The sequence below is a fragment of the Hyposmocoma kahamanoa genome, unplaced genomic scaffold (genome assembly GCF_003589595.1).
Source record: "Hyposmocoma kahamanoa isolate Upper Pololo Valley unplaced genomic scaffold, ASM358959v1 62, whole genome shotgun sequence".
Classification (NCBI taxonomy): Eukaryota; Metazoa; Arthropoda; class Insecta; order Lepidoptera; family Cosmopterigidae; genus Hyposmocoma; species Hyposmocoma kahamanoa.
In genome coordinates this window covers 8,219,295-8,234,653 of record NW_020653850.1, presented here as the reverse complement: position 1 = coordinate 8,234,653, position 15,359 = coordinate 8,219,295, and the positions used below count along the sequence as shown (strand labels likewise).

General features: G+C 35.2%; 1 protein-coding gene across 3 annotated transcripts in view; it reads left to right on the top strand.

Annotated features, from left to right (window-relative positions):
- LOC113229599 (lysine-specific demethylase 3A-like) overlaps nucleotides 1–15,359 on the top strand; it is a 221,191-nt gene that overhangs the window by 105,367 nt on the left and 100,465 nt on the right. For 2 of the 3 annotated variants that reach the window (XM_026463254.1, XM_026463253.1), the window contains exon 7: nucleotides 13,520–13,631. In XM_026463254.1, the coding sequence (XP_026319039.1) occupies nucleotides 13,520–13,631 (112 nt within the window). Of the gene's footprint in view, nucleotides 1–370; nucleotides 393–13,519; nucleotides 13,632–15,359 lie in introns of those variants that run through there. The other variant, XM_026463255.1, reaches the window with a different exon arrangement.

Genomic DNA, 15,359 nt, shown 5'->3' with positions numbered 1-15,359 from the left:
CCTTAACATAGACCGGAGCACGTGGTAAATGTTATCAGTGGTATCACAAAAACAATGACCTTGCATTTAAGGAAGGCGCAATGTGTGTGAAGTCCAATTAATTATGCAAGCTCGTGTCTGGTGGCCAGGCCGATGGCAGGAGAGGGGTCCTGCCCCGCGGGGGGCTCCTCCTCCCCGCCTCCCGACGGCGCCAGTTTGCGCCATTCTCCCGCACCGGCACCACAGCGCTCGGTTACTCGTCACTCGAAAACCGTTTACGGAACGCATCTTGCCTTTCACCGCACCAAAGCGTCACATGTTTTTCCAAATTTTGAATGTTTCTCGTGACGGCGTGAAGTGATTTTGGTGATTTGTGGCCATTTTGGAGCGGGAGCGACGGACCCCGGGCACCGGTACATTATGATTGATTGTTAGCTTCGTAATTGTAGCTCTAGTGATTTATCCTCTTATATATTTTTTGTGTTATATTGTTTTACAAGCAAAACCACGCTCTGTTGCACTCTACCTTTTTAATTTTAATATCTTTTCTGTTCATTTGATTTTATGTGCTACATATTTATATTTTTGCACCACACGTGACTGCAGTAACAATATTTAATTATATCAAGACCTTTATTAAATTGTTTTTGATAAGTTGTCTCTGCATTCTAAAATGTCTATAATTTCACGAAGTAAGTGTATTTTAGTATGCCGTGTAATTGAAAGTACCTACACAATCGAGATCGCTCACTATCTAATGGGAAGTTTGTTCTCTTTGTCTCCCTGACTTACGCTCCTGATCTGCAACGGTGAGCAAGCATCGGAAAGCTAATTAGCATATAATGGCATGAACACGGCTGGCTAACATATACATATACACGACAGTCTACTTATTATATCGCGTGTAACTACGTATATCGTGTTTGCACCGCATACGAAGTAGTTAGAGATAGCCACACCCCGATAGCTGCAGTCTCTTTTCAACCCACACCACCGCTGCACCATCTCTTTTCGCCTGCACTCTTACACACCGTTAATTCCAAGCCGTTTATTTATTATACTTTCGGATATGGAAACACGTTCGCGAGAGTGCGGAATTAGATCAGTCGCAAGTCGACACACGCACGCTACGCCGCCATATTGTTATTGTTATTACATCGCCTTCGAAGGAAACAGCTCGTTTGACTCGCTCCAATGTTTGCTTTTGTTCTTTTCTAACTTCTTTGTTGGTCGTTATTGTTCCTTTGTTCGGTATGATAAAGCGAGCGCGCCTGGACGCGTTATTTATAAACATTCCCTCTTTGATTGGAATGTATTGTGTTGCGGTTCTCATAATAGTTCAATTTGTAAAGGTCACACAAATCTTACTTACCTATTTTCCTGAGACGATGTGGTTGTACTTCTTGTTATATTATGTAATTAGCAAGTGCATGATATATCTCAGCTTCGCAGCTATTGTTACCTTATAGGTATTAAGAAAAACGTAGTCGTAAAAAACAATAAAATGCCGTATTAGGAATTGAATAGATGAAGCAAGAACATAAAAGCAGTCTCGCACGAAACGGGCAGCCCACGTAGAACGTTCCACTGCCGCCTACTCACCCCGTGTTATATTAAATACATTCTCGTCGTCTTACCTGACAACTTCTCTTACTCAAACCTTCAGAAACGTTTGTACTTATAAAACAAATAGATATTAATTATGTTAAAACTGCGTTCTGTCATAAAATATAGTAGGTATTGAATTTATGCGAAACGATTTTAATTTTTAAATGGGTCAAATTGATATATATAAAATTACGGTAGAATACGATTATATACCGCTACAGAGATTATAACATGATATGAATGGAAAATTATTACATATTCAATCTTTGTTCTTAGTTATAAATTTGAGTACCTACTTAGGGATAATGCGTCATTATAGATACTATAAAGTGAATAAACCAGAACTGATCAGTCAGGAATAAGTTCCGATCAACCAATGATGCAATGACGGCACTATTAACGTTCTAAATTATAGGAATCGTTCACAGCAACCGAGATGCGCCTAATATGTAAATTTCTAGTCTTGATTTAACAAACCGGTTTCCGTTTGTAAACCCCATTTGCAAGCATGCGTAGTACCAATAGGGGCCTAATTAAAGCTAGATAATAAGTAAGTACGTAAACATAATATTTTGGTCTTTGAGCATTAGATTTAGCAATTTACTGCCTGTACTAACAAGGCGTACGTTCTGTTTTATGCAAAGTTAATGTGTCATTTTACGCCTTATTTGACTCTTGAGCATTAAAGTTCGTGTTAAACAGAAGGTAGCTTAATTTAATGCGCCCTTTAGAATTTTGACCCACTTTTGTTTCAGTACGTTCACGTAGATTAATTACGTATTCCTTTTAGCTGTAGCGACTGCATGAGACATTAATAAAGCAAATGTTGGGCACGGTCCAAGTTTCGCTCAGTTTATGTATATGAGACTGTATTCCGTTTATAGTTCCCCTAGCTATTTCCAGACGGACTCCCCTAGGGGCGGCAACTGCATTGGTAACATTTGCAACACTTTGCTTATTTTGAAATTGGATAGAGAATAACATCATCATCGTTAATCTATAATAATATGATGCATATATTTGCATAATCTCGCTTGGATTGTCTTTCTTATACTAAATCTTCTTGACAATATTTGTATGTTTGTAATTTACGATTTTTTAATTGGACTGTTTTCGAACACAATTTACAGTCCGGTAGCCTCGAAAGACTTATTTAACAATATCATTCATAAGCAGATTTCATAACGGTAACGAAACTTTTGTCATATTGGAGTATACGTTAAATTTTTTTGAGAAAATTACGATAATTTGTTAGATCAGAAATCAAAAATCAAAAATCAATCAATCAAAAAACCAATATCACAATATGTATTAAAGTATATAGTGCTCGTACCATCACGATAGTAAATGTAAAACTTTATTTTAAATGGCTACAAGAATGAAATTGAAATACTTAGTTTTATTGCTTCATGGTACTAATTTCGCAGTATAAAGTAAAATTTATTGCTATGTAAAACATGCTTCTTTTTATAATGATACTAATTCAACGTCGTAGTACCGAACCTTATAGAAATTGTATAAATAGTCGAGGCGAACGAGGTATATTTATTAGAGGATATCCTTCTCTGAGTGATAATTATTATAATTTATCTATCAATATTATAGGGACAGTATACAAGGCAGTATAAGCTCTTGCCTTAGGTTATAGTGTCTATAAAAATATTTGATAAACGGCTTCCTGTAATAAACAAAATGGACGCTCAATCCATCAACGGTCGAGCGATATTTAATGTTTATCCTTTGCATGGTAATATATTACTTTTTTACCTTTTACTTTGAAAAATATTGATTTTAATATCAAGATAATTAAGACTATCAGCGCAAAAATGATGTAACCCACATTCATTTTTTTTCTACAATATTACTTAAGTAAATGATGTATAAGGACATAATTATTTTATATTTGAATGCTATTTTCATGTATAAAAAATATTTAATTAGGTATTAGTTTTTCTTTACACATAAAAAGTGTATCCAAATATAAAATAATTATGTACTAAATAATACTAAATAATACCGCTGAAAGTAACATGAAGAAAAATAATTGAAGGTGGGTTACACCACTTTTGTGCTTGTAGCCTCAATCAATTAATCAATTATTGATTAAACGCATTATTTAAAACGGATGTTGAAATTATTAAAATTAGTGCTGCAATCAAAGACACAGAACTTGTTACAAGGAAACAAGTTGTTTATTTCAGTATATATTTTCTTATATAATCTATACCTTAGCACAGATATTGAAATATTCACGTTGATGTGAACAAGAATTGTCAATTCTGAGAAAAGATAATGACATACTCCCGGTCCAGAACTGGAACCCGATGTTGCTACATAAGTAGTTCTTAAACGTCTGTGTGCTCATATCCTTTACTATAATCTAGTTACAGCAAGCCCTTAGGACTAGGAGTACCGGTTATAGGCAGGACGAGATAGGAGAGTGATGAGGGTTGGGGGGAGGGGCATAAGGTACCCGTCTGACCAGTTGTGTTGCACTCTTGCCCTCGGCACTCCTATGGCTTCACAAGATTGAGAGATAAATGCATACACGACATACAGACGGCTAACAGCGTAAATTTACTTCTTTACGCACACCAAGAAACGGACTTACTGAGACTACACACTGGTAGTATTCTCTAATCGCATTTGTACCTAAGCATATATCTTCAGGTGAACTGTATGATTATTGTACAGATAATATATAGGATAGTAGCAGAAGAGCTCCTTGTGATAGAATTCGTCCAGGGAAGTACTGCCACTTTACCTATTTCTGCCGCCAAGCAGTAAAGTCAACATTACTATGTTCCGGTTTTGAAGGGTAAAGATGCTGGTGAAATTACAGGCACATGGGACTTGTCAACTTATGTCTCAGGTTGACGGGCGCAGTGACAGTGCCCTTCAGATCTTTGCGATTTAAAACTCTGAGTGGGACTGTAACTGTTATGGAAGCTACACAGCTTACCACCAGACGCACGATTTGTTCGGCCCATCACATGATGTTATAAAAAATACATATATATGTAAGGTTAGTTACATAGATCAGTAAAAAGTAAATGTGGCGTCGTTCTAGTTATAGTTGGCGTAATACCTATTATTTGCATGGATTCGTCTTATCGCTTCATCTTTAGAATACAATAGGACAAAGAGTAAGCCGTCTCGGTAACGCACGTGCCATCTGTATAGTACAAACAACTACTTTAAACACTGTGACGCATTGGCACTTAATTCTAAATTTGTTAGTCTTTATGCGGAACTAACTTTGTTGAATTAGTGAGAAAGTAGTTGGCAATATTTATTTTACGAAATACTTACAGGTTTAAAGAAACGGCTTTATGCAATAATTCAAATCTAGAATTCAGAAAAAGCATTTATCGCATCCATAAAGAAGAAGAAGAAGAAGCGTAAATGGTTTTATTACTCTATTGTAATAGAAAGGATAAGCCGTTGCAAGAGATAATAACATTCATCGGTGCAAAGAATATTTCTTATTCTTAACTATAAGAGCTTACAGCAAAGATGTTGAGGGAGAATCACACCGATTAGAAAAATTCTTAAATAACAATACGTAAAGGACTCACTAGGCAAATAGCTGTTTTCCTTGGCAAAGACTAACACAGTTTTAAATATACATAGATATTAGCTCAGCAACTGTATCGTATGATTCAGTAATCTCGCAGAACAATGGGTTAATGTATGAATAGATAATGGATACGCTATTGTTATTGTTGTATTTCATCGTTGTAGGTAGAATTTACAATAATAAGGCAAAAGGTGATAGTATATTAGATAGATAGATAGAATTGTAAGTGGAAATGAATTATATAAATGGACAGGTTGACAATATAACTGTAAATAAAAACCGAAACTAATAAGTAATTGAAATACTATCTCTTAAAAAAATCATATTAATGGACATAGAAGAAAGAGAATAATTAATTGAAACAACATTTTAGTTAAAGGAATGTAATTACAATAACAGAGCCAATTGTCTGAATAATTTAATTAAAATTCAAGGAAAAGGCAATAAAAACATGGAGAACAATATGATCAACATTACAATTTGTTAACAGTATATATAATTATTATTTTGCAAGCGTGAAAAAGTTTTTAGGACGCCATAAATTGAAGTTCAAAACAGCAATAATTAACTTCCATAATGATTCAAATAGGAAACCAATACCTAGCGATCATTTACTAACATCTATTACTAATAGCATAATATTATATTATCTGTGCTAATACATAGTGAAAAGTACGTAGATATTATATTCATAACAACCTCGTCTGACAGGTGCACCATGCTTGATTGTAAAAGTAAATCTAAGCGCATAATCGATGAGTGGGTATTGTAATGTATAAGTACAGTAATTGCTTCAGTGGAGTCATCTACGTAACTATATTGAACATTACAAAATCACTAGTAAGAGTTTTTAGTAGTAGTAGAGCTCCATGTGGAAGAGTTCGTCCAGGGAAGTACTGCCACTTTACTTGTTTTTACCGCTAAGCAGTAATGCGAGCATCATTTCGTTCCGGTTTGGAGGGGTAAGAGTGCTGGTGAAATTACAGGTACGTAGGACTTGTCAACTCATGTCTCAGAGTGACGGCCGCAGTGGCAGTGTCTAAGGTCTTTGCGATTTAAAGCCTTGAGTGCCACTGCAACTGTTATGGATAGGCGTGTCACTTACCACCAGGCGCACGACTTGTTTGTCCCGCCACTTGGTAGTACAAAAAAGTAAGAACTCTGTTGCCATGTGTACTTATTTAAAGACAATAAAGCATTGAAATAGCTCCCTAAATTTGTAATTTGGCTCTAGTTACAACCGCCAACAAGACACTCTATCTAGAGCAGAATAAAATCTGCTTATGTAACAATAGCGAACAATAAAGAATTAACAGTATAAGCTTTGTTACCATGTGTGTGTGCGTGGACAGGCTTATCGCGTGTTAAATGTTTCTCCTCCGCACAAAGGTCAGGCAGAGCGTGTTGCGTAAGGTATGCAGCTGCATTATGCAATGTTCCTTCGTAGTTTAGTGTACTGTGGTTGTAATATAACAACACATATTGTATTAATATATTCTTATTGATTAACATTATTGTCTATTTTTTAAGTCTTAAAGCTCAATTGACACAATTTCAAGACTTTTTGTTGGAAGAAGTGTAATGTTTAACAGGCTTTCGATTATTTAATATGAAGGCCATAGCTTTATGAATGTCAATTAAACATTGTAAAAATAAAGACAAGGACAAGAGAACTACAAAGCCATGTTAAAATAAATAAATGAACATCAGATATTGTAAATGGATTCCAGCTGTGTGCGGGCTGTGTTTCCACCCTGTCCCACAAGGCTTATGAATAATATGGTGGTGTTGACGACTAATACACGAGTTTTCCTTTTATTCCACACTTTGTAAGGAACATTACTGGATTATTCAGACTTTCCCTATTCCGTTACAGCTTTGAAGATTACGCATCCAAGTTTGCTCATAATTAATAAATTCTATTTAGAGGACAATGATCTCAACGTAACGAAGCATAATAATATCTTTAGAATCGGCGAACCGTTAATCTCCTGTATAAAATGTCCATTTAATCCAGACCTGTATCTTTCTCTACGAATTCCCGCCCCTTAACTTGCTTACGGCGTGAGCAGGGTGTCGACAGGCCTTTCTATAATAGTCGACGGTGAAGTATCCTAGGGAGTGCCGGACGACAACCCTGTAGGTAAACGCAAATAAATCACTCTATAGGCACTCAATGGGCCGTTCACCTGTCGAGGAACATCCTGTGTATATGTTCGATATTGAGCGCGCGAGGAATTGATGAGTTCTATTCAGAAGGGAGCTTATTTATTGAGGCAATTCGCATTAGTACGTGTGGCGAAGTGTGGCGAGGGATTAATAAAGGATTATGTTTGTGTGTGAAGGCGACTATGTTCTCTGTTGAGTGTGATGCGTAATCGGCTTTGCTTTTTTTAGCAGGTGACATTAGTGGCTCGTGTATTAACTTAAGTAATTGAATTTAAGTGTATCGCCCACTTGCATTAAAATAATTTGCATGTGATCACGGATCACAAACTACCAATTAATTACGTAAATACATAATTAATTGGTAGTTTTTGTATCATAGCTTTGTAAAAAGAGAAAAAGTTTAATACTTAAATTCCGATACATGTTTGATATGGAATTTCTCATTTAAGCGAAAAACAATGTAACCGAGAGTTGCTCTTACAAAAGAGTAGCGAAGTCTTTCAGAGAAATTTCTATCTCTACATTTAAACGAAAGGTACTTACTTGCCTTTTTACGAGGAAGCCTTTTAAAAATATTATCCCCTTCAGCAAATTCTTTTTATTTCCCTTTTTTCCCACATTTTTAATAAAGAAGCAATGTATAAAATACTACTTATGGTTATTATATACTACAAGTAAAGATAAAGATAGAGATTTCTTCCTTTTTAGGCTTATGTTTTTTGTTTAACTATAAATTAGGCGTATACCTACTTATTAGTACCTCGTAGGTGTACGCCTAATACGTGACTTCTAAACGGGAATATTTCAATGCAAATTTTATGTGCATGTTTGAGTTTGAATCACAATCTTCTTGCGATTGTGTGTCGTCGTCATTTGTTTCTGCATTTAAAATATTGTGTTTTGAGTTAACCTACACACTGTTTTTATCAGTTAAAAAAGGCTCCTCCTTTTTTAACTGATTGAACTGTTTTCAATCCGACTGTTTCTTTTTGTTTGTTTCACGATTACTCCGATATTTGTGAACCCATTTCGATGATTCTATTTCACAATTCGATGATCTCTTTTGCTGGAAAGGGGGTACTTCAGCAGTAGTCCCATTCAAATTTGAAGAAAATATTCCACCTCTAAGGGTAGCAAATTACATGATGAAAACGAAATTATATACTAATTATAATATATAACTATATTAAGGTATAACAATCTAAGAAGATTGTTTTATAATTATTTCTAGTATTACTTCTGTTTTTGTGCTTAACCAAAAGTTCCCATTAATAGAGATTACGAGGTTTCGAATTTAGCCGACGATGTTCTAAATATTATTAAATGCTTCAAACCCAAAAAAGTACACCCTCAATTTTATATGAAAAAGAAAAACGTTACCTGTGTTTTAAAACCTAATTCGACCATATATATTAGGCGAATAAATTGTGTGTGACGTTCTTAATATGCGTGTATAAGTTGTATGAATACACATTCAAATAAAATCCGGACCACAATACTCAGGGTGAGTATATAACAATACTCTGTCGGTAATATCAAAGCCTACCTCGCAAACGCACGGCCGTGTAGTGGTACTCTAGCCTGGATTTGCACAGTTATATACTCAGCAGGTACATAGTAATATGCAGCTATCGTTTTTCAAGATATAAATATAGCCAAATATTGCTGAAATTAATGGTATGTTTGCATTTGTTCAGTTTTGTGCTTTATTATAAAAAAAATCTATGATTTTAGTTTAGTTATTTTGGTTTGTATATATTGCGTTCTGTTCATTGGAACGTTTATATAACAATTTATATTAGTGTGCTGGAATAAACTGTTTTGACTGTTAACTGCATAACGGTATCTTTTTAGTACATTTCAAACTATCACAAATTTCTTAATTTGTGTCGTGTCTACTCTGTGTACGTACGTACTCTTGATTTAGAACGCAATTCTTCTGAAAAGCACTTAAAAGTAATATTTGATCAAATAAGCAAAATAAATATTAAGTTTAATATCAAAAAGATTCATTTCTTTAAACTGTTAACTCATCTTACAAAATTGCCTCATAGACCCTATTAATGGCCCCCACAAAGACGAAGCAATGCCATCCCCTGGACCAATTTATATGGACCCATTACGGCCATGTCGAATTGGGATTCGCTTCAGAGGGCCGCGTTAATTGCTCTCGACTTCTAAATAATCTCTTGCATATTGATACGAATTATGTTGTTATATTAAATTCGATTTCCAAGAACTATCTTAAAACAAATTCCGAGTCGTTGTTCGTCGCCTCTTGATAGAAAACCGTAAAAACGATATGGAATATAAATAAATATATATATATGGAATTACACTACATCAAATTATGAGGTGAATTGAACCGCGTTATTCTTAAACTCGAAATTAAACTTAATGCGATCGTCAGGTTCATATCTCACGTTTTGAAGGCATGATCTTTTTTATAAGATTCTCATTTTTAAACTATTATGTTTAAATTTTTCATGTAAGTAGAATGTAGCAATTGTAGATGAAAGTCAGATTAAAAGGCTCAAGGAAGTAGACTGAAAATTTTATACCTTAGTAAAAGTCGAGTGGTATTACGAAGCTTGAAAAAAATATTTCCTACATTTCTTGAGATTGGTTTTCTTTTATGTCTCCTCCCAAATCACATCGTTGTTGTAAGAATATTTATTTATTCACAGTATACTGTACCACGTATAGTATATAGATAAAGATTATAATTCCAAATTATGTGCACACGGCTTACTCACCGACAAGTACCATGAATATTACAAAAGATCTTAGTTCCCTATAGAGTAATTTTGTCTGTCACGCGCAAAGTATACGATAAAGGGGTAGACAAAGGGTTGATCCCTAAGGGTGAATGACTTTAAGGGTAAAGTGATATAAAACGGATCGTTCGTTTTCACGAATATTGCGTTGAATTTGTTTTACTTCTGACTTCACCATGTTATGTTTAGCGTCAGTTAGATTTGCCTGAATAACAATTGATTATTTTTTATGTCTATTACCAGTTAACATCTAAGAAAATGTTCACCTTTTCAATAGCCCAGTTCTTTTAAAAATACCAACATACATATATTTTTGATTAGATGATTTTTTCTCGTTCTGTTACAAAATGACTAGAAATAAAAGTAAACCAATGGACTATCATCTCTGTACAAGCTGGTATTGACGTCGTAAGATATTTCCCCAAAATGACAAGTCTGGCGAATTGGAACTAAACAGTAGTCTATGCAGTTGTGCAAGCGCAACCGTGGCACACTTTGCATTGCGTAGGTCATAACGGACTTTCTCTATAGTACGTTTAACTTTCACTTAGACTTAGATTTACTTGCGCTTTGTTTTGTGTCAGCAAAATATCCCAAATAGGTATTTAGAATTTTTAACGACATTATAAATTATACTTCTATTTTTACATGTAAGAACAACGGCCAACTCCCATATAAATTTTTGTTGACAAAATTTGATTGCGTCGTTTTATGAAAAATATGTGAAAATATTATGATATATAATACATAGATTATAGAATTTAAATTCCTGAACAAATTTGGTTTTGGTTTATTATTCTGAAAAGTCGGGAATTAAAGATATTCCCGTTTGGAGTTTTGGACGTTATGTTTTACATAATTGAATAAAATATATTAGATGTGTTATAATATCAAAATAAACTACAGAAGCCTTAAATAGAGTTAATAGAAGCTGAATGGTGCCATGGCTTTGTAACTTGACGAAAGTTCAGAGGAAAATAATATTTTTTATAAGTTTTGGTCAAAAGGCATGAAGTTACGCCATAATAACAAAAAAGTAAGTAATTAATACATACCATGTCATGTATCTCAGACACAATTGTTTTTTTAAATAAATTATCTACTTTATTTTTTGCAACAGAGCAGTTAATCTCTCATTACAAATCGAATCGAGACGTGAACTAATTTAATGTAGTAGACGTATCTGTACGTAGGTATATAAAATCTTTTTTTTGGCTATTAGATGTCGCTCGGCGTTAAGAAACTGACAGTTGTAGATATCGGTCCGGTTACGTACTAGTTAGCCATTTGAGTTTCATTTAAATATGATTTTATTCCTGGCCTGTAGTATAATTTGAAAAACTCAATGAGTTTTTTTTATTCAATCTTGTAATTGTGACATTTGAAGGCGCTAAAGAATTCTTTTAACAATTATTTCGTCATAGTTCATATTTCAAGATTATTTTTCCTGCATTATATTAGGTCATTTTGATATCGGAATGTTATAAAAACGGCATCCGTCGTATTATCACAATATATCTGTTACTTTTTCCGCTAAACTAATAAAAATATCATACTAGGAAATTGGAATGACAAAATAGATAACATTAATATGGTTTCTCAGAATCAAATAATCGATACCATGTGCCTCGCCAATAAACATTCATTCATATTAAGATTGTGTGCATCAAACGTGATATCATAACGACAATAGCTACTCGAAACGTCTAAATGACTTACAACTTTCCCCGTCCGTTGAATACGATTTCTAAAGTTATAATTAACGCTTTGAAACTTTCTATTCGTTTTAAATGTTTCAGCGAACAACAATTGTTTCAGTTGCGAAACTGTTCGCTGAATACAAGGTTACTCTAATTCAAATCGGTTTTTTCCGTTGCAAACGAACTTCAATAACTCCATTTGTTGATAAAACCACCATTCATTATGTTTACTTTATTTGTTGTTAGCCACACCGTATTTGTTATTTTTATGTTAGTATTATTGGTTATGTTGTAAACCATGACCAATCTTGACTTAATATGAACACTAAGTTGCCAGATTAAGTCCCCATTGGCAGATGTTTACAAATAGGTTGTTTATCAATTTTCCGATGACGCGGCACGCTGTCAAAGCACAATGTTCGCTGTGCACATAAACAGTCGCGACCGTCGGCCTCCACACCCCACTTCCCCCAATAGGGGCAGTTACCCCATTCCCCCAACTCTGCTCCATTTTTCACAAGTATTTAGCATTTCGTGTGCCGGCACCCTCCAAGGTTCTTTCACGCTTTTTGGCGTATATTTTGTTATTGCAAACACTTGGTCAGCTGAGTCGATATTTACAGCGAAAGTTCTTTGCAAACACGTGAAATTGTCTATTGCAAGGTACATATAACAATAAGAAGGTGACGAATGTTCTTAAATTTTGTTTACGTTGTTTCTACGTATACCTTGGTGTACACTGTTTCTACCTCCTATTTTTCTTTTCAATTTTATAGGTATATAATTCTTCCTGCTCTCTATCAGTATGTTAATTAAAATAGTAGATCGCCCTTTGTGTCGCTGTCGCCACGCTGCTATCGGCTCGATGTTTTTATTAAATCCCCTGTTACTCCACTGAGGCTGTGATTTATTGAGATTTTCTTTTGTTTGCCTTGATGCAAATATATATTTGCCTTCGGTGTTTAATTATGGAGTTAGGCCTGTTTCTGGCGTTACTATATTGGTTTCTTTTACTTGTTCCTTTCCTCTATTATCTAAATATTTATCAAAGTAAGTAGTGGCGGTTCTTAATTGACGTTCATTGTATCGTTATCGGTTATCAATCAGTATTAGTGCATTACGGCGAACGAATGATTCTTGCGAGTCAGCGCTGGTGCTGCGAGGTGCGGTGACCGCCTAGCTGAGTCGGCACTACTGGCGCTGAGTCCGGCATGACTCAGCGCCGGGCCAGCCATGACGCGGCAATTCCGACGGGATCGCCCGCCGTCAGCCAAAATAAGTGGATTGCTCCTTCACGACTCAATGATTCTATTTAAAAGAGCGCACTGTTACGTCGTCGTTACTTCAAACGCTTACGTTTGATTAAATTTTCACGACTTCTTCCAAAGGTTTAAGTTCACCGATTACACCGTCTAACGGATGCTCGAGATTAGAGGTTGACCTAAATTACTTTTTAATGAGAGCGAAATGCTTCCCTAATTAGGTAGTATCCTTGTAAAAACGCCAATTTTTATGGATAAACAATTTTCTTGCCGTATTCTTTTTATGATTGTTGTGTTCAAACTTTACCTTTTGAACACTATGCAGCGTGGGCGAAATAGGACAGACAGATTTCCTTGCCTTTATCATTCAAAGAAAATGAGAACCTATTCTGTCAAACGGTGTTATTTTTTTATTTTAGTATTGAAAATGTGTTTTTTTTTCAGAGGGTAGAGCGTGAGAGTACGAAGAGTCCAGCAACGACAGGAGGAAGAAAGAAATCAGCTGTGAAGAGCAACGGACAGATCGCACTGAGCGAACCACCACCACAACCCACAGGTACGAAATTTTAACACAATTGAAAGCGTCAATCTCTATCAAACTGATTATTCTTTATAACAAGAAGAAAGTAGGTAGCCGCCCGAGGCGAAAATATGACGCTCAAGGCCAGATATATTACGTTACAGTTTCTTTACGACGAGATGCTTGAATACACGTATATTAACGTCTTTATTAAAGTTATGACTAAACAAACGTCAACACGAAAGTCTTTAGCATAGAGGGTACAATATTGACAGAAGTATGTATTGGAAATGTTACAGAGTTTCTTTAGCTACATAGCTATCTATATAGATATTACTCATGCCCATATGTGCGTGGAAATACGTAGTTTCGCCTATTGGCTTGATCGGCTGATACGAAGCAGGGCAATATACGTAACGGCTACAAAGGCTCCCCTGGGATTCACCTGGCTCGTTCTTAATAGGATAGGATTCAAAGCATTTAGGTGTATATGCTCTCTGTAGTGTTTGAATGCGGCTTCTCTTTTCCAACAACTCTGTACCTTTGAATTGGCGAAAACGCTATTTGTTGCCGGTTATCTGAGGAGTTAACAACAAATAAAGGAAATGGATGGTTCCATTTCCTTTATTTGTATTATCCTAGATGTTTAAATATATATAGATATACTCCGTTAGTATCGAAAAGACACGCCGCTTTTATGTAGTTATTATCAATTTTTGAAAGCTTTAATAAAACGTATATGTAATATCTACAAATCTGCGATAGGTTTCTACAATTTTTATTGTTGTCACAATTTGAGCCTGTACAATTTTTTGTGCTTTAAAAGTCTTTGAGGATGAATAAGGTTGCGAGCTATTGAGCCATGAAATGATCTTTAATTTTTTTGTAAGGTCTTTCTCTACGTAATAAATGCTCGTAGTAAGAAATACTCACAAATTAAAAGTAAGGCTGCTAACAGACTGACTGCATGTTTTCAGTTAATGCGCGAAGTAGTAATCAACTTCATGCAGCAGAGACCACGAATCTTCACGCCACCTTCACGCATTAACTGCATGCAGTCGATCTCGGCTGCATGAAGTCGGTTTCGACTGCACGCAGTTAATGTGTGAAGACGTTATCAACTTCATGCAGTCGGATAACGAATCGAAACCGACTTCATGCAGTCGAAACCGACTTCGTGCAGCCGAAAACGACTGCATGCAGTTAATGTGTGAAGTTGATTAAGACTTCACGTATTAATTGCAAACATGCAGTCATAGTACTCATATGACTGCATGTCCTTTGTCTATTAAAATATTTTATCTAATAAAGGAATACCTATAGTCTGAATACAAATTAATTTTTTATTGTAAAAGAGCACATCAAGTTTGACACCTAAGATTTAAATTCAACTCAATGCTGGTTGCAAGAAGATCAACCCAAAGTCCAAAATATCAAGTTTGATGTACAATCAAGAGACTGTACCTACTAGGTACATTACGGTCAAATGCCTTACATTGTGATAAATTATTCACTGTTGATGTTCATTCTTATACACACCGACAATGTCAATATTGCACATAATTCTTTATTTGAACGATTCGTTAATTGCTTTGTTTTTCTTCTTTGCTTTCCTAAAACCTTTAATCGTTTAACTGTCTGATATACAATTCTCGTCTTGAACTATGAATACTACGTTTGCATCTGCAATAGTAAAGCCAAAGGTAGTTTTCCCGTATATGGACATCATTTATTCTCTCTCGCACAAACATCTCGCCCGAAGGT